We start from the raw sequence: 27,789 nt of genomic DNA on the forward strand, positions 1-27,789 counted from the left end.
TCTTCATCTTGGGGTCATGAGTTCAAGCCCCACGTTGGGCATAGAGCCTACTTTAAAAAAATAAAAATAAGGGTGACTTATTAAGGTGACTGGGTGGCTCAGTCAGTTGAGCATCTGACTCTTGGTTTTGGCTGGGGTCCTGGTCTACTGGTTCATGGGATCTAGTCCTGCATTGAGCTCTGTGCTGGCAGTGCAGAGCCTGCTTGGGATTGTCTCTCTGCCCCTCCCCTATTCTCTCCCCCCCCCCCCCCCAAATAAATGAATTAACATTTTAAAAAGTAAGTAAGTAAATAAAAATAAAATTTTAAAATGGGAAAAGGATAGGGGTGCCTGGGTGGCTCAGTTGGTTAAGTGTCCAACTCTTGATCTCAGCTTAGTTCTCGATCTCAGGGTTCTGAGTTCAAACTCTGTGTTGGGCTCCACATGTATCCTACTTAAAGAAAAAAAATGGATCTGAATAGACATTTCTCCAAAGAAAATACACAATGACCAATTAGCACAGAAAAAGATGCTCAACATCACTAGCCATCAGGGAAATACTAGAGATACCACTTCAAACCCCACTAGGATGGCTGTAATAGAAAAGACAAATAACAAGAATTGGGTGTGGAGAAATTTGAACACTGCCCTTGGGATTGTAAAATGGTGCTTTGGAAAACAGTCTGGCAATTCTTCAAAAGGTTAAACATAGAGTTACCATATGCCCCAGCAATTCCACTCATAGATGTATACCAAAGAGAAATGAAACACATATGTTCACACAAAAACTTGCACATGACAGCTCATAGCAACAAAACAACCCAAATGGCCTTCACTGATGAAAAGATAAACAAAATATGGTATATGTGCACAATTGAATATTGTTCAGCCATAAAAAGGAATGAAGTACTGCTACATGCTATTACATGGATGAACCTTAAAAATATTGAGTGAAAGAAGACAATCACAAAATAGCATTTTATATTACTCCATTTACATGAATATGTAAAGCTAAAGGGACAGGAAGTTAGTGGGTTCCTAGGGCTAGGGAGGAGAGAGGAATGACTGCTAATGGGTATAGGGTTTTGGTGGTCGGAAAGAAATGGAGGAGAGATGATGAAAATGTTCTAAAATTGTGATGGTTGCACAACTCCAAATATACTACAAATGATTGAATTTACACTTTAAATGGGTTAATTGTAGTGTATGTGAATTACATCTCAGTAGATGTACTACTGTAAACAAAACAAAAACCCTCTGCACTGGTTTCACATTTCATGGTAAAGCCCAAGTTCTTGTGGTAGTCCTACATAGTGGCAGTAGAAGTCTATACACCAGCTCCCTCTCTGATGCATCTCGCTGCCACCTCTTTGCTTCCTTAACTCTGCTCCATCCATTGTAGCTCCTTTGCTCTTCCAGTTATAAGGCAGGCAAGCTCTGCCTCAAAGCCACTACATTTAGGATCTCCAGTCAGCTCTATTCCCAGGTGGCCAAATGGGCCTTCCCCTCCTTTCCATATCTAAGCTCAAATATAACATCCAGAGGCTTCCTGGAACCCTCTAATGTTACAGATTACAGCCACTTCACCAAATTCCTCACATTCCTTCCTTTCTTTAATTTCTTTCATAGCACAACTCACCAGCATGTGAAATACTAAACATCTTATTAATGGTTTGTCTCTTCCAAATAGGACTTAAACTCATTGAGGGGCACCTGGCTGGCTCAGTCGGTACAGCATGTGATTCTTGATCTCACAATTGCAAGTTCAAGCCCCATGTTAGGTGTAGAAATTACTTAAAAATGAAATCTTTAAAAATAAATTTTAAAATCTTAAAGGAAAAAATTTAAGCTCATTGAGAACAGGGAATTGTTTCTCATTACTATATCCTTAGTGCCTGGCATGTATTTGAGGTTCAACAGTCATCAAATGATACACAAATTCATTACTATATCCTTAGTGCCTGGCATGTATTTGAGGTTCAACAGCCATCAAATGATACACAAATTCTAATTCAGACATATGTTGAAAAATGTCATTGCTCCACCTCCATCCCAATGGCTCCTTACTTCAGTTCAGGCCTCATCACCCTCCAGGATGGAGGTCGCCTTCTTACTGTCCTTCAGCCTCTCACCTCTCCTTCAAATACCCTGTCCACATTGCAACAGGACAGCTGTATCTAAAACACTAATATGACTACCTAAATCTTCCTAAGTCTTCATGGGAGGGCAGAAAAAACCCTTCATGGACCCCTCCCTATCCTAAAGCTAAAGTCCAAACTCTTCAGTACTCTATCTCCCTATGACTGGCTCTTGCCATACAGTCACACCCCTAACATCCCACCCACCCTTCAGTCTCAGCAAACATCTCTGAATGTTCCAACTTCTCTGGAATCATGGGCCTTTGCAGATTCTAGTACCAAACCCTAGCCTGGTGAATGTGTTAATTTTTCTAGCCTGAGCTCAGTGGCAGGGTTGGCAACCTTGCTGCCCACAAGCTGGCATGCTCCTCCCTGCAGGATCCCTCAACCAGAATTTTCTTCCATCTTAGCACTCAGCACTTTGTATCTCTGTGTCTTCCCTGCCAACCTGATATTCTGTGAAAGCAGGAACCACTAGGTCTAAACTGCTTGTCTAGCACTGAGCTTGACACACGGTAGACATCATGTTTTTGAATGAATGAGTGTTCACAGTCCCTGGGAAACCTTTAAACACTGAGCAGTACTATCCGCCAGAATAGCTTTCTTTCCCATAAAAAATCCCCCCAGGGGTGCCCAACTGGGTCAGTCGGTAAAGCAGGCTACTTTTGATCTCGCGGTTCTGAGTTCAAGTCCCACATTAGGTGTAGAGCTTACTTTAAAAAAAAAAAAAAAATCCCCACAGGGGCACCCAGGTGGCTCAGTCGGTTAAGAGTCCAACTTCAGCTCAGGTCATAATCTCATGGTTCATGAGTTCGAGCCCCATGGCAGGCTCTATGCTGACAGCTAAGAGCCTGGAACCTGCTTCAGATTCTGTGTCTCCGTCTCTCTCTGCCTCTCCTCCGCTCACACTTGGTGTGTATTTCTCTCAAAAATAAATAAAACATTAAATAATAATAATAATAATAAATTTAAATAAATAAATAAATAAATAAATAAATAAATAATCCCCACAAATACCCGCTCAAATTTATATCCCCATAGTTAGCAAGAAGGGGGACTACACTCCCTGATAGTTCAATAGACACATGGCTTAATCCTCCACCCTATCCCAAAGCTTCTCCTGAAGACAGAAAGGATGACTTACATGAAGTTTACTCTTAGTCATGGAGGAATCAGCTCCCCAGACCTGAGAGAACTGGAGGATGGAAGTGGACATCCAAGGAAAACACTGGTGACTTTCCCAACTTCATTCCCCAATCAAAGAGGACAGTTTCTGGTTTGCCAGTGGCAAGTTTATTACATGATTAAAGTTCAAATAAAAAAATAATAACAAAATCTTGGCAGGGAAGCTAGAGCCAGAGTATGGGAATGCTGTTTCCCTGTCCCCAGCCTCCCTGGCCAAGCCCAGCTCCATTAACTCAGCTTGACTCGATCAAATTCCTCATCAAGACTTGCATCTGTGCCCTGGACATCTCTGCTGCTCCCACTGGAGACTGAATCCTGGGCCCCGGGCACTGGGGCTTTGGTGAGGGCCCCATACACACCCATGGCCTAAAAAAAGGGACAGAGAGAGCCATGAGGACACATGGCAGAAGGCATAGCCCAACCCACCAATAGCTAAAAAGAAAGTGGGGCTGGGGCCAATAAACTTATTTTTCCTTTCTATCTCTCTTGCAAGACTCAAGCTGTAGAGTCGATTCTAGGAATCGTAAAAACTATCAGAGCAGGGTTACCCTCAGAATATTGGTACAGATATATCTGCCCCCAAAAAAAGATGTCTCAAGAGCTCCCCTATCTCCAGGGGTGAGGGAGGTGTCTCATTCTTAGAAACTTATTCTCTACAGAGACTAACAGAAGGTCTAGGGCTCAGGCTACTCTGAAGGCCTCTATGGTGTCTAAGTTGTGATGGTGGTGACAGGGGTCTCAGTTTCTGGCATTGGTGTCCTGTGCTAGGTCCTCAGGGTACTCTAACCTGAGCCACCATACTGGTGACATCGCCAGGGTTGGAGGGCAGCAGGATAGTGTTGGAGTCCTTGGCCAGTTTGGAGAACGCACTGACATACTGCTCAGCCACAGTCAGCGAGGCTGCTGCATCTCCATTCTGTGGCCACAGAAAAAATCAAAGATCACAGTCTTGGAGAAGGAGATGGGTGGGTAGGTGGAGGGGAGGGGAGTAAAGAGTAGTCAGGTTCCTGGAAAGAGAATCAGATCACAATACAGATCACAATACAAGAGATCATGTAATCTGGCTCAGCGGAACCCACAAAGGCAGGAACTTCTCCCAAGAGTAGATGAGAAAACCTCTTCCAGTGTCAATTCTTGTCTCCCACCCCACCCAGGGCCTCTCACATGTTGTGTCAGAGCTGCAGCCAGGATCCGAATAGCTTCAGCCTTAGCCTTGGCCTTGGCCAGAACTGCACTGGCCTCTCCTGGAAGAAAAGAGATAGAGCTTTACTCATGAAGTCAGGGTACCTCAAAGCTCCTGTCCCAGTACCAACCCTCAAAAACCCAAGCCCTCTCCTCCCTCAGCCTCTACCCTCTGCAGACCTGCTGCCTGATTTATTTGTTCAGCCTTTTCTGCCTCGGAGGCCAGGATCTGTGCCTGCTTCTTCCCCTCTGCCACGTTGATGGCTGACTCTCGGGTCCCCTCAGACTCTAGAACTGTGGCCCGTTTCCGCCTCTCTGCCTCCACCTAGAAACCCCCAATGACCCCCATCAACAAAAACCCAGAGTAAATTCTTACACAGACCTGCAATTGTACCCATCATGACAGGGAAGGGAGTCCAAGTCCCCATGAGACTGGAGCATCCTGAAGTCCTCTTCCCCGCCCCTCCCTGGCCCCCACCTGCATCTGCATGGACTCTTTCACCCGGGGTGGCACGTGGATATCCTTGATCTCATAACGGAGGCAGCGAATGCCCCAGCAATCAGCAGCCTGATTGATGGCATCCACAATGCTAGCATTCAGGGACTCCCGCTCCTGGAGAAAGAGAGGTATAAATTCCATGGCTTCAACACACTCATCAGGGATCTAAGCTGAGAAGTGCCACTGACTGATCTTGACTCCCACAAAGGATGGAGAGTGTGAGGGAAGCATCTTCAAACAGTAACTCTGGCTCAGACCCCTTACCCGGAAGACTTTGTCCAGAGAGAGTTTGCCAAGCTCTGATCTCATGGTCGTCTGAGCTAGCTGTGTGACAGCATACTCAGGGTCCTCCACACCATAGCTTGCCTGAAAAGGGCATGGAAAGTGTAAGAAGCTCGAATGCAGGATTTTAGTGGGAAAAGCAACTTAGGAGCTGAATAAACCAAGGAGAAGATACCTTGTATGGGTCCATGATACGTAGATAAAGGACTCCATCGATTTGCAGAGTTACATTGTCTACAGGTACAGGAGCAGGAGAGAAAAGGAGGAAAATCAGGCCTCCAATTTCCGCTCAGCTCTTTCTCATGAGCTCTGCATCTCCTGCAACTACATCCTAACGGTCTCAGGGCACCCGTGTCACCCTGCACCCCTCACCGAGAGTCACAGCCGACTGCTCAGGCACGTTGATGACAATTTCCTTGAGACTCTGCACGTATCGGATCCGGTCTAACACAGGGATGAGGATGTTCAAGCCCTGGGAAGAGGAGTCATGGGTCCTCAGAAGGATGGGGGTTGTAGGGTTGAGATCCAAGCTAGGCCTGGAGTGGGTATGGAATGAACATATGGAACATTCCAAGTAAAGCAGAAAGCTGGGCGTGTCAATAGTAGGGAAGTCCAAAAAGATGGGAATACAAGGCGGGACATCTGAACAAAGGGGACAATCAAGAGAATGGGAGCCAGCAGAGTAGCAGACAACAGGAGCTGAGGGGGTAGATAGAGGAGATACCCAAGAATGGGGCTTGTGTAATGCTAGAGCAACACCCAAAGGTGGTAACATGGGTTCAGCAGGCTGGGCCCTGCCAGGTCTGGCCAGGGGAGCTGAAAGCCAAAAGTGGGCGCAGGCTCCAATGAGATCCCACCCCATCCGCCCATATCGTGAGGGAATTCGGCATCAGGGTGGCCCTGAGTGGGCAGAAGAGGTTCTCACAGGCTCCAGGATCCGGTGGAATCGGCCCATTCGCTCTACCACCCAGGCCTCTTGCTGCGGCACAAACAGTACCACGGTGTTTCGGGGCAATCCAGAGGAGGCGCGACGCGGAGCACGGCCAGAAGCCTGCACGGAGCCCTATCGAGAAGACGAGGATTAGCAGAGACCCCAGCCGGCGGGCCACATCGCCCTTCTCGGCGCCTGTCCAGAGAGCATCTCCTTAAACCGCGACCCTAAAGGGTCCTTGGAGAGGAACTCACGTGGGTACTGTGACCTCTGACCCTAGTTCTCTCCCCAAACTTAGAATCCTGCTCCTTCCCAGGTAAGGATCCAGGTGATCTCTGGCAGGACCCTTGGAGAACGTTTCCTCGCACTCACCCTCAGCAAAAGGGCCCCAGTGCCCCGCGCAGCGCGCGCCAGCATTTCCCACGAACACAGGACCTCCGGAACCAACGAGACGGTGAGCAGAGAGGTCACTCTAGAAAACCGGACCTGAGCCTTTCCTCCTGTATTTCCACTCCCCCAGACGTACTTCCGGCCGTCTCCGTTCTCCCGCCCCCCCACCCCAACTTCAGCCAATCAGCTTTACTTGAACAGAAGCGTGTATCAAGTTGTTCCCTGGGATTTGTAGACCAGCTAGAGAAGGCACAAGGCTGAAACTTGTTCTGGTTCTCTTTGATCAAGCTCAAGATCCTGGACATGGTGACCATGGAGTCTATTTTCCGCGTGCAAGTGTCCCAGAAACACCTCCCACCAAGTTCTTTACCTCCACCCGAGACTCAGTTTACCCTTCTGAGCGTATAAACGGCTTCGTCACCATAGCGACCAAGGGATTGGCGCTCTATGCCATGGTTGCCATAGTGACATTGTCAGGTAGTCCTGCTGTGTTGTACCCAGCCCTCCCACTGGGGACTGACCCCATTCCCGTTGCCATGGTGATTGGGCCTAACATTGCCTGGTGATTGGATTGAGATTTCCCCCTCCCCTCTTCTCCCCAGGCACCGTAGCTTTTTCTACCTCTTCCTAGTCAGTCTATCAGGCCTGGTCCCCTTACAGAGTCCAGCACATAGCCCCTACATTCAGGCTTCTCTGGATCATGTCACTCTGCACACATCCCTGATGTCTGGCACATCTTTTAAGAGACTTGCAGAATCACCCCCATTTTACATTTCAGGGCACTTAAGTTCAGAGGTGCTAAAATCGGTAACAATAGAACTAGTTTGGGTATGTAGATCCACATTCAGAGAGCTCAGCTTTTATGGCTGAACCTTTCTCACCACCCCACCCCACCCCATTATCTGAAAAGAGCAAGACCAGATCCTAAGAATCATTAGGGCCTTGCCTAAGACCTCATGGCCTCAGACCTCAGGCCCGTCTGGGAGAAAGGGCAGAGTCTGAGCTCCAGTTAGACCCTCCATCCCCATTCCCATATTCTCCCCAACAGAAAAAGTAGGGTTTAGCTCAAGTTTCCAAACAAGAATTTATTCTTTCTTTATTGTTGTTGTTTCCTGAAAAAAAGTACCAGGTACAATTTTTTCATTTCTTTTTTCTTTCTTCTTTCTTTTTTTCTTTCTTTTTCTTTTCTTTTTTTTTTTTTTTTGTTCAAGTTTCAAGCAATTGCTTGTTCCCCTCAGCCAGCCCCAGGAGTCAGGACTAAGGCTGGGTCAGAGTCTGGTGTGGGGAATGGGGTAGTTGGGAAATCACATGACTGAGTTTGAGGGGTGCCCCTCATCCCAGCTGAGGTAGGTGGGTCAGAGTCTGGTCAGGTGAGAGGAGGCACCCCAGTCCTTGGCCCTGACTCTGCCCCCAGAACACCTTCCTCAGTCAGGACCCCAAAGCAAGGAGACACAGGCAGGAGGAGAGAGACAACTGGAGTCTGGAGTCTTAGATCAGGCATGGTTAACCTCTGTGTGTGTGCATGCATGCAAGCTCTCTTTCTTACACACACCACATAAATAAAAGCTTGTATGTGTGTGCGTGTGTGCGCGGACACGTGGACACACACACACACACACACACACACACAAGTTGGCTTTCAGAGAGGGGTCAGAGGGTAGGGGAAGTGAAAGGTATAGGGAAGGTATAGGGAAGGACAGGAGAAGCTGAGTCTTTGGCTAGGGACTCAGTCCTTCTGGGATAACCTCTCTGCCCTCAGCTGAGAAAGAACAGTTCTCCCCCAACCCCCACATCAGCTTCTTCAACTCCTGAGCTTGGAGCAATATCTGAGAGTGGGAAAGGATGAGGGGCAATGTCAATTATCAGGTTTGGGAGGTTACCAAGGCAATCCAATTTGAATAAATTATAAATTAAAAATAAATAAAATAATAAGTGGCCCCTGCCCAGGACAGGGAGGCAACGCTGGCATGACTTGCCTGGGAACTTTAGACAACCTCAGGGTAACTCCTTGTCTCCCCACTACCTAAGTTGGCCTGGGAAATCCAAGGGAGTGGGAGGCACATGGAGTACCCAGAGTAGAGCAGAGTGTGGTAAGGATCAGAGGCTTTAAACACCCAAATAATCGATTTGGGCATGAGCATGGTGAGGGCTTTAATTCAAGCCTAAAGGGTCTTTTGCCACCTTTCCACGTATTTGCTCTGTCCAGGATGGAGCAGGATGGGTAGGTACTTGGCCCACATGGGTTCAGGGCACTGGCAATCAGGGCAAAGGTGAATAACGTGGATTGTGAGGGGACTCAGTCACTGCCTGCAGTTCGTAGGGGAGCCCTGTGTCCAGTTCCAGGCTCCGGCGGGAAAAAAGCAGGCGGATGTCTCCATGCAGGCTTAAGCGGCCTGAGCGGGAGCTCCGGAACCTGGGGGACAACAGGGTGATCAAAGAAAGAATCCAGATAGTAGATAAGCCAGATAACCTGGGGTGGGGAAAATCCTTTCCCTGGGCCTACCCAGCTGCCCCCGGGCCCTGTCCTCACCTGAGGTGCAGCAAGTAGCAGAGGAGGCGGCAGGTGGGGCTAGCATTTCCCTCCTCACCCACAGGCACCAAAAAGAGGCGATGGCGCAGGAAGGTCATGTGGGCAGCAGGCATGTCCGAGAAGTCAAAGGTCACAAGGAACATCTTCACCACAGTCTGGTTGGGGTTAAATAAGGTCTGGGGGCAGGACAGGCAAAGTTGGTAGGGCCTAGGGGCTGTTCTCCTCTCCCCACTCCCACTGCCCCTCAGGGGAAACTTACCACTTGGATGGTGCCCATCTTGGGCACGCTGTAACCCTTCCTCCCCAGGGGATTCAGGTCCACGACACCCTAGGAAGGTCATGGAGCCATCAGCTAAGATGGGGTCTAGGAGAGCTTTGAATACTCATCCATCTCCATAATCTCTCACTCTGGGCCTAGCCCTTGCCCCACACTAGAGTTCTCCCCACCAGGCTCTGAACTCTCTCCTAGGTGAGAACACCTAAAGAATCCTTCCTGCTATCCATCCCTCACCCTCCTCACAAGCTAACTTTGGGTTGAGGTCAGGTCATACCAGGAAGGGAGCCGGGGCATTTTGCTCAGAAACATCAAAGAAGGTGACAGTGACAGGCAGGGTGACATGCTGGGGGCAGTAGGATCCACTAGCTCCAATCTCTGCCGTGAAGCCCTCAATGTGGCCAGATGGTGCAAAGCGTCCTCGCAGCAATGATTCCTGGGGTTGAGATGGGGAAAGCATATTATGAGACAGATACCAGCTATTTTCCTTACCCATCCAGGCCACACTCTACCATCTCACTTTCCCCAAGGCCCCCAATCACAGAATCCAAGGGGAACTACCTCAAAGTTGCCAAGCAGGGTACGGCTGACAGCAGGGGTAGGAACAGGGGAGGCACTGGGGGGGCTCAGCAGGCCTGGCCCCTTCCGGAGGCTTCGAAGGGAGCTCCTGGTAGGGGAGGGACACACAGTACATTGGCTTGAAGTATTCTGGTATGCTTACTCATGTCCTTGGGCTCACCCTTTGCCACCATCTAGGGCTCCTGCCCTGGGTTCCCCTACCCTGCAGTCAGAAAAAGGATTATAGACTTTTGCCCCACTTGCAGGGATAGAGCAGAGGGAGAAGCTGATCACTTACAGCTTCAGGCGACGGGCACCTTTCAGCCTCCGCCCCATGGGACTGCAGTCTGTTGGGTCCTATGGAGAGGAAAGATTACAGAAAAAGATTGGGTGGAGGTCAGGCATGTTTGGAAGCAGGACCTCATTACAAGCTCTCAAAGGAACATCTGGACCCCCCTCCCCCCCCCCCCACTCCTCAGGCCTTCACCTTTTCCCACACACATATCTACTTAAGAATAGACCATCCCCTTCTCCTGGATTACCAGCACAGGCTCCTTGGGCCCAGGCAGCAGATGGCTCCAGAAGGGTGTGGCTTTGGCATCAGAACTGTTGGCAGCAGGAGGGTGGCCCAGGGTTCCCCGGCGCCTCCGAGGGGCTGGCCCCTCATCCTCAGAGCTGACATCCAGGGCTTCTCCAGCAGGAAGCAACCTTCGCTTGGTGGGGCAGGGGCCTGGAGGTCCAGGGCCAGGGGGTGTGTGCTCGGGACTGTGCCCATTGGCAGTGCTAGGGGACTCCCTAGGCCAAGGGCTACCCCCGTTGCCCACCCCAGCCACTGGGCTCTTACCCCCTATTTGTGCAAGACTGTGCAAATCAGTGTCAAATGTGTGCAGCTGGCCCAGAGGGGCTGGCCCTGGGGACTCCCCCAGGGACCCCTGTGCCCCTGGATCTGGGGAAGCCCAGTCTCTGGTGTGCAAACTATTGCAGGAAGCATTTGATGGGGGACAAGGGGGACTCTGGGCCCCTGAAGTCCAAGGTGAGGTGGAGCTACCTCCCTGTTCCACAACACAGAGGCCATGGTGACAGAAATGCTGGCTGGCCAGACCCAGTCCCAGCCCCAGTCCCTCTGGGCCTAGTAGCCCCACAGTAGATGGTTCTTCAGGGGGTAGTCCCTCTCTGGCCCCCAGCCCAGGGCCTCTCTTCAGCTCCCTGGTAACCTCAGTGGGTGGGGCCGGCCGTTTCAGGGCCCTGTGAGGCTCAGAGGCACCAGCTGGAGGGGAAAAGATGGATACCTGGTAGACCCCGGGGGATGTCGCCCCCCCTGCTGGGCTGTAGCCCATGAGCAGGCCACCCTGGAGGGCCCCCTGCCTGACTGCAGGCTGCGAAGGGCCAGCCTCTGGTTCTGAGGATGAAGACGGCTCCGCCTGCACGTGGCGCATGAAGCCCCCCCTTGGGTCAGGGGGGCCCCCCCACACAGCCTTTATGCTGGGCCTGGGCTGGGGGGCCTGGGGACATCTGTACAAGAGAAGAGAAGAAAAGGTGATCAGAAGAATCATTGGGTCTTCTCTCTTCCACCTGAGTTGCAGATCCTCCTCTGGCCTGAAGAGGTGACCTTGTGGGTTTCCTTGGGGTGAAGCTTCCAAATCCCCAGATGGATTAATGGAGTATAGAGGACAATCCCAGAATTTCTGAGAGGATGGCATGTTTAGCTCAGGGTTCTCACTGGACCTGCTTCCCCTCCCTTTCCCCAGCACTCACCCCGATGAAGAGGCCTTAAGCCTAGCCGTGTGTTCCCTCTTCCTGACTGATGCCTTGCTCTCCTAGCTTGCAGTCTGGTCCATTCCCGCTGCACTGGCAAGGTGACTGCCACCATTCCGTGCAGCTCTTGGGCTCAGCTGGACCCTAAGGAAAGGAGAACAGACATTAAAAGCCAGGATCCCTGGTGCGAGTGGCAAGACTCCTGTCTAGTTGTGGGCTATCAGAGTACCCTCCAGGATATCCTTCTCCCATATGAAAAGCTCTTCAGAAACAGAAGGTGTAGTCTTGGGATCCAGAGCCCAGAGGGCAGAGCTAGGTTACCTACGGAGTCAGAGAGAGGCAGATCTAGGTTCAGCATAATAGGAGGTGAGAAGTTGTGGCAGGATCACCATTTATCAGGGCCACCAGCTAAGGGGCTTCTGCCCTGAGTGTGAGGGGGAATGCAATACCCCAAGATCCAAGAGAACTCCAATGCCAACTGAGAGATGGTCAGAGTATGAATTCAGCCCTCCTAGACAAGGTTGTATAACTCCTTCCTTAAAGTCTCTCTCCAAAAGACAAATGCTACTCCGGAGCCCTAAGGGGAGAGGTCTTGCAGAAAGTCCTACCCCAGGAGCACTCCTCACAGATACAAACCTCAGGTCAGCTCAAAGGCAGCCCTTTGGCCTTAAACACATTACCCCCGGCAGTCTGTCCCTTTAACAGGAGGCAACAAATCTAATCAAGTGGAGGGGGAGTGTAGAAGGCAATGCCAGAAGGCACTTTCCAGGACCTCCCCTCCCCCTAGGCCCTGCAAGCTAGAGATAAGGCAGTGGCAGTCAGATAGCTGGAAGCAAGTAGGACTACCTCTCCACTTAGCCACATGTTTAGCACCCAAAAACCCAAACCACTGTTTTTCTGCCAGGACTAAAGACTTTCTTTATTGACTAGTCCACCCTCAGGAGCCCATACTAGGTGAGGGGAATGCCAAATTGAAGGCCATTTTCCTTTATGGGAGGAAATACTGTCTCAGGATCAAGCTTCTCCTTTGGGCAGTAGCCTATGCTGCCTGCCATCCACCGTATCTTTTCCCCTTCAAAGAATGTCCCCTGTATACCTACCTAAGCCCTATCCTTCCTCCTTGGCTAGGCCAAATGCCATTCCCTCCAGAAAGCCTACTCTGTCCACCCTAGACCACATCTCTCTCCTGAGACTTCACCTAAGGCAGTGTCACTATCTACTACAACCCAGTGACAATTTTGCTTGTTCTTATAGGTAAGAAATCTCCTAGACAGACCAGGGGGTTCTTAAGGATAGTTCTGTTCGCTCCTCTGCCAAACTCTAAGTACAGGGAGTAAGCACATGGCAGGACTCAAAAAAGTAGAATGCAAGCCCCAGAGACTTTGGCATCAGTCCTAGCAGTGAAGAGAAAAACTCCCAGAATTAGAGAAGTAGAGAGATTACTTGTATAGGGAGAATCAGCAATAACAGAGGTGGAAATGGGGGACAGGGAGAAAGGGAGAGATTTACACATTGGGGACTGAAAAGCTCTCCTACACCAAGTTCTTATCATTGCACTCCACATTACCTTATTTCACCAAGTTCTCGTGAGAAATGGGATTGCTAGAAAATTCTGGTTCCCTGTGGTGGGTGGGGTGTCTGGAAAGGGCAGAACTCCAATGACAGCACTGTCAGAGGGTAGGTACAACCTGTATTCATCTCTACCTTCCTTTCCTCTACTCAAGCCATACAAGTTGAGGAAGGTCCTTTTTCTTAGCACCCCACCCCTGGTCATCCAAGTTGGCCTCTGGAGCCATTGCCCTGGGGAAGGCAGGTGATGACATGATGCCCTACTTGACCCCAGAATGCCTGGCATCTGCTCATTACCCCAGAGCCCTCTCAGTTCCTGACTTGTCAATGAGAAGCTCTAAGACGCACTTCCCTGCCACCCAGCCTGTCTGGCTCTAGACCATGGCTTCGAGCTGACTCATGGGGCAGGACTGTGGAAGAGGGGGGCAGGGTAGGCCAAACCTCACTCTCTGTGCAGGGGGTGGGCAGCAGCTGGCATCAAACAGCTGTGCCAGGCTATGGCTGGCAAGGACTACAGTTCCCAACATTCCCAAGGAGCAAGGCCAGCAAAAACACCAAATCCCAGAATACCATGGGTTCTGTACCTCAGACACCTGCTAGGCCTGGGAGGTGGGGCAGGTGGGTATTGGTACAGGTACAACTCCCAGACTCACTCTCCCCTTTCCTTCAGTATTAAAGGTATCTATTTCTACACTGATCTAGGAGGGTGGCAGGAAGGAGGATTCCTCTCCATGTGCTTTCTACCCTCATCCTGTTCAGAGAGAACTGCCAGCTACTCCACATTTTGTTCCTATACATGTCCACACAAACTAGCGGAGCTACTCCCATGGACCACCACTATGGGTAGGAAGGTCAACCTCTGGTCTCTAACCCACCCCTTGACTGCTGACCTAAAACCCTCTACCCTTAATGGAGAGACCAGATGTCAGCACCTCCTCCAAACTGAGTCCAGCAGACTCACCCCTTCCGCTGGACTCCTTGTTCTGGATGATGCCCCCAACCCCTACTTAGTCTCCCAGGTCCATTCTCACCCCTCTCCTCCCCAGAGCCTGGGGCAGGCCCCATTCCATACTGGAGCTTCGGAGATTTGCTCTTTCCCCCTAGCACACACTCACCCCGCTCTTAAATTGGCTCCGCCGCGGCGGCCGCTGCTCCGGGCCCTTCCGTCCCGTCCCGGTCCCTCCCCTCGACTCCCGGGTCCTCCCCGCCACGGGCCCCCAACCCAGACAAAGGGTGGCTCACGCAGAGCCCTGCTTTGCTAGGCTGTTCTCTGTTCAGCTTCGTGTGCAACACTAGCGGGACCTGGCGCCCGCAGCCCCCCAGCCGCTGCCGCACCCCTCCCCGCGACTGTCCCTCCCCGTGGCCGCCCCGGCTCAGTGCTGTCGACTCCGCTGCCCCTCTGACTCACAGGCCATTTCCTACCAGCTGATGGGGCCGCCCGCCCCGCCCAGCGCCCCAACACCCCCGCCGCGGCGGCCGTGGCCGCCACGCCCCCCTAAGACCACGCCCTCCGCGGGCAGCGACCATATTCATTGGCCCATAGGAGTCCAGCCTCTCCACGACCTCAAGTGTGAGGCACGCCCCCTCCAAGAGACACACGCCCATTGGCCCACGAGGGGGCAGGCCTACCCGTGTCGCCCCGCCCATCTCCTTAACCCCTCAATTGCAGGAATCCAAAGGATCTCCCTGCCCTGCCAATTTAACCCTTTCAAAGGTGTGGCCTCCCACTGCTCACCTCCGCCCTTCCTCTTCCGAAGGTGTTTAATAGGACGCCCTGGGGCTTTCAAAGACAAAGTTCCACAATCTCCAAAATCAGCCTGCTCTTCCCTCACCAGACCCCAAATATCCCCACTCTCATTCATCTCTCCCTTTCTTGCAAACCTGAGCTTCAAACACCAGAGTACTGCTTAAGTCTAGAAAGCTTCCTTCATGCCAGAGCAGATGAAAAAGTTCTGAAGTGGGATCTTATCTCCTTCCATTGAGAAATGGTATTCTTCCTTCTCTTACTTTTTATTAATTTTCTTTTGCCTTCTTTAGAGGGACCTCAAGAATTCCAGAGATAGGGATACATTTTAATTCAGGGACCTAAACATCCTTTTTTGTGTCTCTGAACGACCATTCTGAGATCAGGCTGCTTCATTCTTTCTACAGTATTCTTTCTATTCATAGGAGACGGAGCACCCAGGGGAAGTGGGATAGAAAGGCTTCTGCCATGAGTGGGGGGATGTGCCCAACTCTTGTGATGGAGCTCCCTCCCATGACTCACAGCTCCCTCGAAACTCCCCACCCTCCCCCTGAGTCACTGGGCTCTAGGCTGGGCCCAGAAACAGCCAAACTAAGTGGCAGCAGAACCAGCATTCCTAATTCTTTAAATGACCTATTCTTTAAATGACAAGGATGGAAACCTCTATAAGGAGTAAGCATTAAAAGATGCTCTTTACAGGGGCTGCTTTAGGGGTAAGCTAAGAAAATAGGTACCTTTTCCTCTGAACTTGTTGACAAGTTAGTTTCCATACTTAGGAAGCTTTTTCTGTCAGTCTTCCACAGAAGCAAGGAAATACCAGAGTTAAAAGAGGGACGACTCAAACCAAAGCCTGGAGTATTGGCGTAGGCCAGGGCAGGTTGCCAATTATGCCTCTAGAAGGGGAGTCCATTCTTCCATAGTTCAGAGGCTACAGAAGGCCTAAGGTCCTTGTTTCTACCTTGCCTGTGCTGTAGGCCCCAAGGGCCCTGAGGTTGTCACTGGATAGTAAAAAAAAAAAAAAAAAAAAAAAAAGGCTCCCCTTTCCCTACTTCCTCCTTGTGCACTAGATTCAGGAAGGACAAGTAAGAGGGGCGCTTGGGTGGCTCAATCTGTTGAGTGGGCTCTGTGCTAACAGCTCAGAGCCTGGAACCTGCTTTGGATTCTGTGTCTCCCTCTTTCTCTGCCCTTCTGCCATTCATGCTCTCTCTCTCTCTCTCTCTCTCTCAAAAATAAATAAACATAAAGAAAAATTAAAAAAAAAAAAAAAAAAAAAAAGGAAGGACAAGTAAGTAACCCTTCCTCTAGGCTCCCTTCTTCTCACCTCAGACCAGGGAGAAAAACCCTGAAAAAGAATCCATTTCCATTTGCCGTGGACTGATTTATTTGTTGGTTCCCTAATGCTAAGGAATAGGATTCAGGAAATTCTCAAAATTCTGAACAAAATTGCAAAAAGCAAGAGCTTACTTCCTTTAGTAAAAACTTACTAGGAAGACAAATAGACACAGAACACTACAGGAAAGTGATAGTCCCTTGATGACCCCAGAGAACAGGCAGTAAGTTCTGTCTTACTGCCACTAACATAGATCCAGGCCTCAGTTACCTGCAAAGGGCAGGGGGGGGCAGTAGCTCAGTGGGAAGGATCAAAGGTGTTCTAGGCCTCCGTGTGCCCTAGGAAAGCAGCATGGTACAATCAAGAGGCCTTATCTAGCTGCTGTCCTTTATTTTTTTCATAGCAGTTATCACCAGGTGCCCCCCCCCCACGCATTTCTTTCTCCTCGTTAGAATGGAAGCTATAGGAGAGAAGCAATGTTGTTTTGTTCATGCTGGTATTCCCAGAATCAACCTCAGTGCCTGGCACATAATAGCTGCTCAATAAACGTTGGCTGAAAGAAATGATGAGCCCTGGGCTGAGGGAACAGCAAACAGAAGACATAGGTCCTAATACCTGCTCTTTCACTCTGAGACCAGAGAAAGTCACAGTGTCTTTGGCTGTAAATTTTCAACCCTGTAAGATTAGAGGTTTGTATAAACTATAGTTGAGGGCTTCTACAACTCTGGCCTTATACTGCTATGATTCTAATGGCTATTGTTCACTCAAATCCATTTTCAGAGGATGGACACAAGTTTCTGAATGCCCTCCTGCTTGTATTGAAGCAGAGAAGCTATATATTCCAGCCTCAGCACAGCAAACTGATGCCCTTTCTCTTTACGCCCCACCCACTCATACAAATGCCTCAGTCCTTAGGAAGCTGGAGTGTTTGCCCTAGGCCCGCCTCTCTGAGAGACAGTCTGGGAAGCTGTGTTGCCATAGCAATCAGCTCCTCCTCAAAAGGCTTCAGCCTGCCCTCCCTTACCCACCCTACCCTACGGCTTTGTCTGGCCTCAGCACCCCCTCCCTCCCCAGCCAGTCTCTCAGCTAGGAGGAGAGTTGGCTTGGGGCCCCTTTCAGTAACACTGTCATACTCATCCAGCCACTGTGTGGAAGGCAGGCCTTTTTTCAGTCTCTCAACTAGCCCAGGGACAAATAGAACTTTGGCACTATATCAAGTCCCCTCAGGGAACCTGAGGAACTCCCAAGAGGATTAGGCCCCTAGTATCAGTTCTGACCATCAGCCTCCCGGCCAGGAGTGTGGGGAGCTATTCTCTCTTCCTCTTCCAGCTGAGGCTGGAACCTCATATCCCTTCTGGAGTTCGGCCTGCAATAGTAGTTCACCTCTCAAAACAAACATCAAAGACTCAATAATTTCCACCTTTCCCACAGAAGCCGATTTTTGAGGGTTCTAGGGTTCCCCACCCAGGAGAAGGAAAAGGGTGGGGAAAATAACTTTGTGGCCAGTGGTAAAAATGTAGCTGCCAGTCACTTGTGGGGGCTGTTGGAAGAGATCTTGGCAGTAGTGGGATGAGGTCTGGGCCTTGCAGCTGGTTACTAGGTCCTGTGGCCATTGAGCACAAAGCTCCTAGACGGGCAAGTCCCAGGCCAGGCCCCAGGGCGAGGAAGGAAGTGGGAAATGAGCACACCCAGAGCAGAGGGCAGGGCAAAGTGGGGGAGGGGGAAGACAGGGACGAAGGCAGCCTTCTGGGAGGAACAGGAACTAGAGTGGGGGTTAACAGGAACACCAGCTAGGGGAAGAAACTCCAGTCTCAGCCAGCCAGATCCAAAGCAGACTGAGGAGACAGTCACAGAAGACCTAGCAGCAAGTGGGGCCTGGATCCTCCCTAAGAGTGCTCAGGCCTGAAGGTGTAATTAGGAGCCAAGGAGCCAGGAGCACTATGGACTGGTTTCTTCACCCCACTAATCCCATCATGCCATTCCTAGAACACAGTACACAAACCTCTTCCTGGAGTCTCTACAAAGCCAGGAGACTTTCTCAAAGCACTAGGGGTTCTTCCCCCCTCATTTGGGGCCTACAGCCTCTTTCCCTCACATAGTGCCCATTCTCTGCACAGTCCCTCTGTCTCTCCCACACTCTGGACCACCAGCTCTTCATCATACAGCACCTGCTTTCCCCAAAGCACTTCACATCCCCTCCCCCTCAAGCATAGCCAGGCTCCAACCCTCCACATCAGACAGACTTGCCCTCTCACACTGTACCTCCAACCTCCACAAAGCACTCCCTTACAAGGGACCCTGGAGAATGCACCTGCCTACCCACACGGTGAGCCCCCAAGTCCTCCCCAAACTCTGTCTTCCTCCCCCGCAGCAGTCCTCAGATTCTCTCCTTCCTTAACGTGGCCCCCACCTCCTCATGTTTGCCCAAGCGCACCCCCATTCTTGTCCCTTCTTCCACGCGCACCCCACCCCACACCTGTAGTTCCGTGAGTCCCGTTGCACCTGAGGAGGTAGTGGGGTTGAGGCAGTTAGAGAGAGGCCCTAGCTGCAGCCTCGGCCTACAAACCTCACCCCTTCTGCCGGAGCCCCGCCCCCGCAACGCCCAGGCCCACCCCCTCCCTTGTCCCACCTCCCACCTTCTCGGGGCCCAGCCCCTTTCCTAGTTTCTTTAATTCCTCTGGCTCCTCCCCTGTAACACAGGCCCCGCCCCTCTCTAGCCCCGCCCCTTCTAGCCTTTTCTGCGTCTCCCCAGAACATCCGCCTGTCCCTAGCCCCTTCCTTGGTCCCCACCCCCTTGTGGTCTCTCCGCCTTTCCCTAGGATCCGCCCTCTCTCGGATTCCAGCCTGGCAGAACCCAGGCCAGGCCCTTTTCCACCGCGAGCCCCAGTCGGTCTCAGGGACTCTCCTACCCCCACCCCTTTTCCCTCTCGCCTCACCCGGGCGCCGGCGCTCCTGCCGGATCCGCTGGCTCTGATTGGCGGCGACGGCCCCAATGGATGGCGGAGGAGACAAAGTGATGGCTGCAGGTCGCCTGAGGTCCCACCCCGGCCACGTGCGGCTTCTGTGATGACAGGTCTAGAGGGGCGGGGCCTTGGCCTGGGTGCCGGCCTAGACTGACCGGATCGGGCGGGGGGGGTTGGGGAGTCGGAGCTGGCATCAAAGCGCTAGCCTGAGGGCACTGAGCCTGATACTGGGGCTCTCCCCAAGCTTTCGCGCTGGTGTGAGCTGCCCGCGGAACTTGAGCCTTTTTGTGGTGACGTCTGGGTTTGCGCGCACATTTGCCCTAATGGGGGAGGTCTGGGGGTTTGCAAGATAGTGCAAGGAGTCCCAGGGGTCGGTGAAGATGAGAGAATCTGGTTGGTGGGATCTCAAGTCTGTGGGATTGAGCAAGTGTCTGCAGCCTACGCTGTGCGGGAGAATCTGAGTTCTAGGAGGTGTGCAGTAATAGCCAGCCAGATCTGTATCTGTGGAGGTGGGTCAGCAAGGAATTCTGTGAATTTTAGGAGACTAAATGTTAATACGGAGTTAGAAGAACCTTCAATCGCCGGAGAGAAGTAGGGTCTCTACTTTATACAAGTGTCAAGTGAGCTATCTGATAGTTAAATATGTTCTGTAATTTAATTAGCGCTTGAGACTTCTCTCTGATTTACTAATTGCTGAGATACAGCAGTGGGGCGGGGGTTGGGGGGGAGGGGAGAGGGTGTGTGTCAACTCTTTCCAGCTACCTGTAGATGGCAGCACAGGACCCTTGCAGAACTGAAGGGCCCTCCGTCCAGGGCCTATCCGGCCTCTCTGAGGAGCTGGCTGTATAGATTGTGGGTTGAACTTGATAAGATTCTCTGAAAATCACAGAGTCTTTAGGTTTTTGTGACTTTTTTTCCGTGAGTAGTGAATTTAAGCTGACTTACTGAACACCAATGTACGCAAAGAAAAAGAAAAAAAAAAGCTTTTTTCTCTATTCTCAAGGAACTTGTTAAGGTCGTTATACAAATACCTAGAGAGAGTAAGTTGGAAGGGTTTGGGTAGTGGAAGTTGGTAGTAAGTTGGAAGTGGATTTGGGTGGTGGAAAAAGCATAGGGTTTGTAGTCATTTGTGTTGGCCTCTGAATTTTGGGTATTGGGTATTTACTAGGTGTATGAATTTGGCTAAATTACTTGACTTAAAAAAATAAATTTTATTTTAGAGCAATTTTAGATTTACAGAAAACTTATCAAGATAATACAATTTCCATATACCCCACTCCATATACAGTTTCCATATAATAAATGTTAAATTTATTAACATTTAAATTAGCATGGTTCCTCTGTTACAATTAATAACTGATATTGATACATTATCATTAACTAAAGTCCATACCTTATTCAGATTTCCTTAGTTTTTACCTTATGCTTTTTTTCTGTTTTAGGATCTCATCCAGCATGGCACATTGCATTAGTTCTCTTGTCTCCTCAAGCTTCTCTTGGCTGTGACATTTTCTCAGACTTCCTTGTTTTTGATGACCTTGATAGTTTTACCCTCAGGTATTTTATAGAATGTCTTTCAGTTGGGATTTGTCTGATGTTTTTATGATTCTAGGTTTTCGGGAGGAAGACTCCTGAGATAGTTTCATTACATCATATCAATCTATGCGTGTGTATGTGGTATGTTTACATACACAATATTGGCATTATACTGTATATTCATAATACAAGTTTTTATTTTATTTCATTATTTTATTTTATTTTTATTATTTTTTAATGTTTATGTATTTATTTTGAGAGAGAGATATTTATTTATTTTGAGAGAAAGATAGAGTGCGAGTAAGGGAGGGGCAGAGAGAGAGACACACACAATCTGAAGCAGGCTCCAGGCTCTGATCTGTCAGCACAGAGCCCGACATGGGGCTCAAACTCCTGAACTGCGAGATCATGACTTGAACCAAAGTCAGACACTTAACACCCAGGAGCCCCTATTTTATTTTATTAAAAAAAATATATTTTATTTACTTTTTGGGAGAGGGCAAATGGGGGAGGGGCAGAGAGGGGGGACAGAAGATCCGAAGCAGGCTCTGTGCTGACAGTAATCAGCCCGGCTGGTGTGGGGCTCAAAGTCAAACTGGGAGATCATGACTTGAGCTGAAGTCAGAGGCTCAACCCACTGAGCCACCCAGGTGCCCCACAAGTTTTATTAAATCAATGACTCCTAAACATTCTGGGAGAATTCTATAAGATTAAAAAAAATTTCTTTATGAGGAGTGCCTGGCTGGCTCAGTTGGCAGAGCATGTGACTCTTGATCTCAGGGTTATGAGTTGGAGTCCCATGTTGGCTATAGAGCTTACATTTAAAAAAAAAAAAAAAAAAATTAAGGGGCAGTTGGTTAAGCTTCTGACTTCAGCTCAGGTCATGATCACAGGGTTCATGGGATTGAGCCCTGCTTGGGATTCTCTCTGTCCCTTTCTTCCCTCGACCCCTCCCCCACTCACACTTTCTCTTTCTCTCAAGCTAAATAAATAAACTTTAAAAAATTAAAATCAAAGAAAAGAAGTAAAAAATAAAACTGTCTTTATGAAATTTTAGGCATACAGAAAGTTATAAAGAATACTATATCAAACATCCACATTCTTCTCACACAGCTCTATCAAATTCCAATATTCCACCACATTTGCTTCAAATTCTCTTAAGGAAATTAATATTTCAGATAGGTTGGGCTTTTATATACTCCTTCCTAATCTCATTCCATTCTCCCCCTTGCTCTTCATCTTCTCTCCTCAGAGTTTGCCACTATTCCAAATTGGTATTAATTTTTCCTCTTCATTAAAAAAATAAATTTATTGACTAATATACATGTATTTCTATTGGATATATACCTAGGAGTATAACTGCTGAGTAATAGGGCAGGTATGTGTTTAGCTTCAGTAGATATTGCCAATATTTTTCCTAAAGAGATTATAACAGTTCACATTCCTCCAACAATATATGAAAAGTCTAGTTTCTTCATTTCCTTGACAACTCTTGACATTGTCAGTCTTTCCAGTTTCAGTTATTCTAGTATATGTAGTGGTATCTCACTGTGGCCATAGTTAGCATTTCCCTGATATCCAGTAAAGTAGGACACCTTTTCATATGTCTATTGGTTATCTTTTCTGACTTGCCTGGTCAGGTCCTTGGCCTGTTTTTTTTATATGGTTCTCTGTATTTTTTCTATTTGTATGAGCTCTTTATATATTTTGGATAGGATTCTTTTGTTAGAAAGAATTATCTGTAGCTTACTTTTTTGTTTTCTTAGTGGTATTTTTCAATGAAGTAAAGTTCTTCACTTTAATATAGTCCAATTTATTTTACTGTTTGTGTATAATGTATTTGATGCCTGTTTAAGAAGTATTTGCCTATCCCAAGGTAATGAATATATTCTCTTATGTCATTGTCTAGAAACTCTATTATTTTATTTTTTATAAGTCATCTGCAATAGATTTTGTGTATGGTGTGAGGTAAGAGTCAATATTCATTTTTTTCCTATATGGTTATCCAGCACTTTTTGTTGAAAACATTGTCAGAGTACAAATTCCAAAAAGTTAAAAGCAAGATTCTTATAAGGATATAGAATGAAAAACATGCCAAAGATTTATTTAACTCATTAATGACAGAATAAGCAGTATGGTAAAGCATGTTTAATGAGCATTTAAGGAAATTAGGTATTATATTAGAGCTCTGGTGAGGGGTGAGATACACACACACACACACACACACACACACACACAGGGATAGAGATAGAGAGATTTTACTATAAGGAACTGGCTCACAGGATTATGGAGGCTAATAAGTCCCAAGATCTTTAGCCAGCAAACTGGAGACCCAGAAGAGGTGATGGTGTAGTTCCAGTCCCAGTTCAAAGGTGTGAGAACCAAAAAGCTGACAATGAAATTCCAGTCTGAAAGCCAGCAGCAGGCTCAACACCCAGGAAGAGCTATTGTTTCAGTTTGAGTCTAAAATCAGGAAAAAGGACCAATGTCACAGTTCAAAGAACTGATGAGGGAGAAATTTTCTCTCACTTTTTTGAAGCTTTTATTTTTAAGTAATCTCTACAACTGCTACAGGGCTCAAACTCACAACCCTGAGATCAAGAGTTGCATGCTGACATCTTACAGGTGCAGAGATTATGACTTTGGTAGATGAGACTAACATGTTTGAAAGTGTAGGAAGAATGTTTATTCTTCGTTCCAAGGAGGTAATTAACAATCAACTGTTAGAGAAACAGAGAATAGCAGAAGAAACAAATTAAAGAATTGAAACAGAAAAAAATCCTACATGGAGTGGAGTGTTAAAGAAGCTGAGGACAACATCTGGAAGATGCTGATGGCATGAAGGGCACAGCAGGAAGCCTCTAGCAGAAGCTTCCTTCCCCCTCCCTTTTCTGGCAAGGGCAGAGGGACCCGTGTGGGGAAACATCCTCACTTCTGCCCTGATGGACTTTTTTTATTTGGATGATCTGGTAACACAATGTTTTCTGCTTCACCCTGGTCCCCTTTCAGATCCCAACTCTGTATTTTTTATCCTACTTCTGCCTGAGACCCCTGCCCAGGACACTCTTCTACCCTGGGGGTGAATCACAAACTCCCAGGAGAGAGAAAATGGGAGCCAGGACAGATAGGAGAGCTCTGCTCAAGCCTACTGCCAAGTTATGCTGGTTAGAGCAATAAAGGGCATTTGTTCCCCTCACCACCAAAAAAACAAAGTCTCATGCTGTATGGACTGAGCCAGCCAGGCATCCCGAGAAATTTTCTCTTATTCAGTCCTATTGTTCTATTCAGGCCTTCAGCTGATTGGATGAGGTCCACCCACATTAGGAAGAGAATGTTATAGTGACATTGTTAAATGGGGTGCCTGTCTGGCTCAGTTGGTGGAGCATGTGACTCTTGATCTTAGGATGGTGAGTTCAAGCCCCACACTGGATACAGAGCCTACTTAAAAAAAAAAGTAAGAAAGAATAACATTGTTAAGTTGATTGTGTCTACAGGATAATAACACCATAACCTTTTCTTTTTTTTCTAAGTTTATTTATTTATGTATTTATTTTAGTCATCTCTACATTCAACATGGGGCTTGAACTCATGACCCTGAGATCAAGAGTCACATGCTCTTCCAACTGAACCAGCCAGGCGCCCTCATAACCTTTTCTACTAAATCCTTTGCATCATTACCAGACCAAAATCTATAAGTTAACATGTGACTTCACAGAGTTTTATCCTTTAATCAATAATAGATAATGAGTTAAGCACAAGTATATTGCTTTGATAGTTCATCTTTGGCTAGCGTTGCCGCCTTTTCTTTGCAGCATTTCCAAGTTATGGAAATTGTTAACAAAACAATCCTTTATCTCACTGCTCTGCTGCTCTGCAGTGTCTCCTTTTTTATAAGATAAATGTTCATCGCAAGTATTCCTCATTGCTATAATTTTGTAATAAGTTTTGATATCTGGTAGTCCATGTCTTCCAACTTTAAGATTATAAGATTATATTAACTATTTTTGGCCATTACATTTCCATATAAAATTTTATTTTTTAATGATTAAAAAATTTTTTTTGAGAGAGAGAGAGACCATGTGCAAGCATGAATGAGGGAGGGGCAGAGGAAGAGAGAATCCCAAGTAGGTTCTGTGCTGTCAGTGCTGAGCTGGATATGGGGCACAATCTCATGAACTGTGAGATCATAAGTTGAGCCAAAACCAAAAGTTGGATGCTTAACTGACTGAGCCACCCAGTCGACCCTGAACATTTTTTTAAGTAAAAAATGTGGGGTCAAACTCATGACCCTGAGATCAAGAGTCATAGGTTCTACTGACGGAGCCAGCCAGACCCCCCTCTGTATACATTTTAAGATCAGTTTATCAATTTTTATACACTCTCTCACACACACAAACCTACCTTCTAGGATTTTCTTTAGGATTGTGTGAAAGCTAGAGATAAAACATTTAGGTTGCTTCTAGTTTGTTGCTGTTACAGATTAATGTTAACATTCCTTTATTTAATAAAGAGGTTGTGGGACTTTATGGGAATTTTTTCACTTTAGGCCCAAAGGAAAAATAATAATTTGGTGACTCTAAGCACAATGATCTTTTAAAACAAAACATTGAGGAAGATTTTACTTTGCCCAGAGAAATTTCTGGGTCCACAATTAGAATATATATTTTAAGGCATCTCAATAGTTTTAACTTTTTACGTGCTGAATTTGAGGTATCAGTGTAATACTCAGGTAGAGAAATCTAGCAAATTATTGAACATATGGGTCTGAAGTTGATGACAACAATCTGAACTAAAGATACAGCTTTGGAATCTGTTGACATACATAGATAGCAAGTATCTGTGGGCAAGGTTAGAGTTTGTGAAGGAAAAAAGGGCTGTACGCAGGGACTTAGGGCTTTATTTCATATCTATGTGAACTAGTATGAGGAGGAAAATGAGCCTAACCAACAGTAGATTAAGGAGGAAGGGGGCCCTAAATCGTGTGTGTGTATGTGTTGGGGGTGGGGGCAGGCCTTGCTCTGTGCCATAGAGCTTTTCATGGTGTCTTGACCACTGGACAGGGTTATGTTTGTTCTTTTTTTTTTTTTAAGTCTGTTTATTTTGAGAGAGAGAGAGAGAAAGTGCGTGAGAGTGGGGGAGAGGCAAACAGAGGGAGAGAGAGAATCCCAAGCAGGCACCACTCTGTCAGCGCAAAGCCTGATGTGGGGCTCAAACCCACAAACCGTGAGATCATGACCTAAGCTGAAATCAAGAGTTGGATGCTTAACAACTGAGCCACCCAGGTGCCCCTGGTTTCTGTTAGTTTTGAGTTCCTTCTCTGTACCACATCCCTCACTAACCCATCACCTCCCAAACTTCTACTCCTTTTCCTAGACCTTTGTGTGTTTTGGCTCTTAGAATCAGAACTGTTCTCTTTTTGTCAGTAGGGCTGACTCCCTCTAGGTACCTGGATTTGCCCATCTGTTCAGATTCATAAAGACAGGAATTGATCTCCAGCGACCCAGGGGCAGGTGAGAGAGCTCAGTACAGCAGCAGTGGGCCATGGGCAAGTCAGCTTCCAAGCTGTTTAATAATGAGGTCCTAAAGGCCCACAACAAGTACCAGCAGCAGCATGGTGTCCCCCTCAACTGAAGCTCTGCAAGAAGCTTGATTGGGAGGCTCAGCATTATTCAGAGGCCCTGGTCAGCCCAAGGATGCTCAAGTGCAGCTCAGAGTCCCGTTGTGGCCAGTTCAGAGGTATATGCCTCCTGTGATCAGACAGGAAAAGAGATGGCTGATAGATGGTACAGTGAAATCAAGAACTACCAACTTTCAGCAGCCTGACTTCACCTCCAGGACTAGACCCTTCATAGCCATGGTATGGAAGAATACAGAGAAGATGGGAGTGGGGAAGCCACCTGCAAGTGGTGGGTCTTCCTTCCTGGTGGCCTGATACTTCCTGGCAGGGAATGTCTTCAACTAGGCTTCCTACCTCCAAAGAAGGAATTCATTAAATGTGATGGGAAGGTGACAGACTTCATGTGGATATGAAGTGCCTAGAAAAATAAAAACTCAGTGGTGTGTCTGTCCCTGTGGGTGTATGTGCTTGGTGTGTGTGTGATGCATGTGAGTGTCTCTTGCACATACACTTGGATATACAGTTCTGTATGAACTTATTCTTATCAAAGGAAGGAGCATATAAAGCTTTTACTCTGATGGTTACCTAGACCATAATTATTTGGACATTTGGGGAAAAATAAATTTAAAAATTTTTGTTATTTAAAAAAAATGTTTTTTAACGTTTATTTATTATTGAGAGACAGAGAGAGACAGAGCATGAGCATGGGAGGGACAGAGAGAGGAGGAGACACAGAATCTGAAGCAGGCTCCAGGCTCTGCACTGTCAGCACAGAGCCAGATGTGGGGCTCAAACTCACAAACTGCGAGATCATGACTTGAGTGAAGTCAGATGCCCAACCTACTAAGCCACTCAGGCACCCCGTTTTTGTTATTTTTAAAGGAAATTTCTTTTGTGCATTTCTTATAATATCTATCTTTGGACTTTTTGTTTTCTAAATGTTTGTGATGCTTAGAAGTGAAGTTCAGAGCTGCCTCTATTAATGTAAAATTGAAAATTGAAGCTTTAGCCAAGCATACAGCAGCCACCTTTAACTAAAAGGGAGTACCCTTTTTTGTAAGGACAATATATTGACAGGTCTTTGGAGCATTATTTGCTCCAAAACAAATTACTTTAGGGGTTCCTGGGTGGCTCAGTGAGTTGAGCGTCCAACTTCAGCTCAGGTTATGATCTTGTGCTTCACGAGTTCAAGTCCTGCGTCGGGCTCTGTGCTGACATCTCAGAGCCTGGAGCCTGCTTTGGGTCTGTGTCTCCCTTTCTCTATACCCCTTCCCCACTCATGCTCTCTCTCTCTCTCTCAAAAATACATAAACATTTTTTTAGACTT

The 27,789-nt window shown here is 47.9% G+C and overlaps 3 protein-coding genes and 1 pseudogene across 6 annotated transcripts in view; 2 read left to right on the forward strand and 2 right to left on the reverse strand.

Moving 5' to 3' along the window:
* Nucleotides 1-3,391: 3,391 nt before the first annotated feature.
* Nucleotides 3,392-6,715, reverse strand: STOML2 (stomatin like 2). Its single transcript, XM_042912502.1, has 10 exons — nt 6,569-6,715; nt 6,191-6,328; nt 5,638-5,737; nt 5,441-5,499; nt 5,248-5,349; nt 4,963-5,097; nt 4,665-4,809; nt 4,467-4,546; nt 4,090-4,218; nt 3,392-3,668 (listed from the first exon to the last, which is right to left on the reverse strand). Exons 1-10 carry the CDS (start codon nt 6,611-6,613, stop codon nt 3,531-3,533), a joined length of 1,071 nt encoding a protein of 356 aa, XP_042768436.1. The 5' UTR covers nt 6,614-6,715; the 3' UTR covers nt 3,392-3,530.
* A 2,005-nt stretch (nt 6,716-8,720) lies between these two features.
* FAM214B (family with sequence similarity 214 member B) lies at nt 8,721-19,380 on the reverse strand. 4 transcript variants are annotated; one of them, XM_042914025.1, is made up of 9 exons: nt 19,283-19,380; nt 11,704-11,847; nt 10,491-11,460; nt 10,247-10,305; nt 9,952-10,057; nt 9,668-9,826; nt 9,376-9,444; nt 9,117-9,271; nt 8,721-8,999 (listed from the first exon to the last, which is right to left on the reverse strand). In XM_042914025.1, the coding sequence occupies exons 3-9, from the start codon at nt 11,382-11,384 to the stop codon at nt 8,846-8,848; spliced, it is 1,596 nt and encodes a 531-aa protein (XP_042769959.1). In that variant the 5' UTR covers nt 11,385-11,460; nt 11,704-11,847; nt 19,283-19,380; the 3' UTR covers nt 8,721-8,845. The 4 variants fall into 4 exon arrangements, with proteins under 4 accessions (XP_042769959.1, XP_042769956.1, XP_042769957.1 ...); XM_042914022.1 differs by having other exon boundaries at nt 9,117-9,292; nt 19,283-19,378; XM_042914023.1 differs by lacking the exon at nt 19,283-19,380 and adding an exon at nt 18,823-18,917 and having other exon boundaries at nt 9,117-9,292.
* Nucleotides 19,375-27,789, forward strand: part of UNC13B (unc-13 homolog B) — a 258,600-nt gene continuing 250,185 nt past the window's right edge. Inside the window, exon 1 of the mRNA XM_042914010.1 lies at nt 19,375-19,419. Within this exon, the coding sequence (XP_042769944.1) occupies nt 19,413-19,419 (7 nt within the window). The 5' untranslated portion in view covers nt 19,375-19,412. The remainder of the gene's footprint in view (nt 19,420-27,789) is intronic.
* On the forward strand, nt 19,510-26,878 carry LOC122205556 (annotated as a pseudogene).

This window comes from Panthera leo, chromosome D4, assembly GCF_018350215.1.
Source record: "Panthera leo isolate Ple1 chromosome D4, P.leo_Ple1_pat1.1, whole genome shotgun sequence".
NCBI classification, from domain to species: domain Eukaryota; kingdom Metazoa; phylum Chordata; class Mammalia; order Carnivora; family Felidae; genus Panthera; species Panthera leo.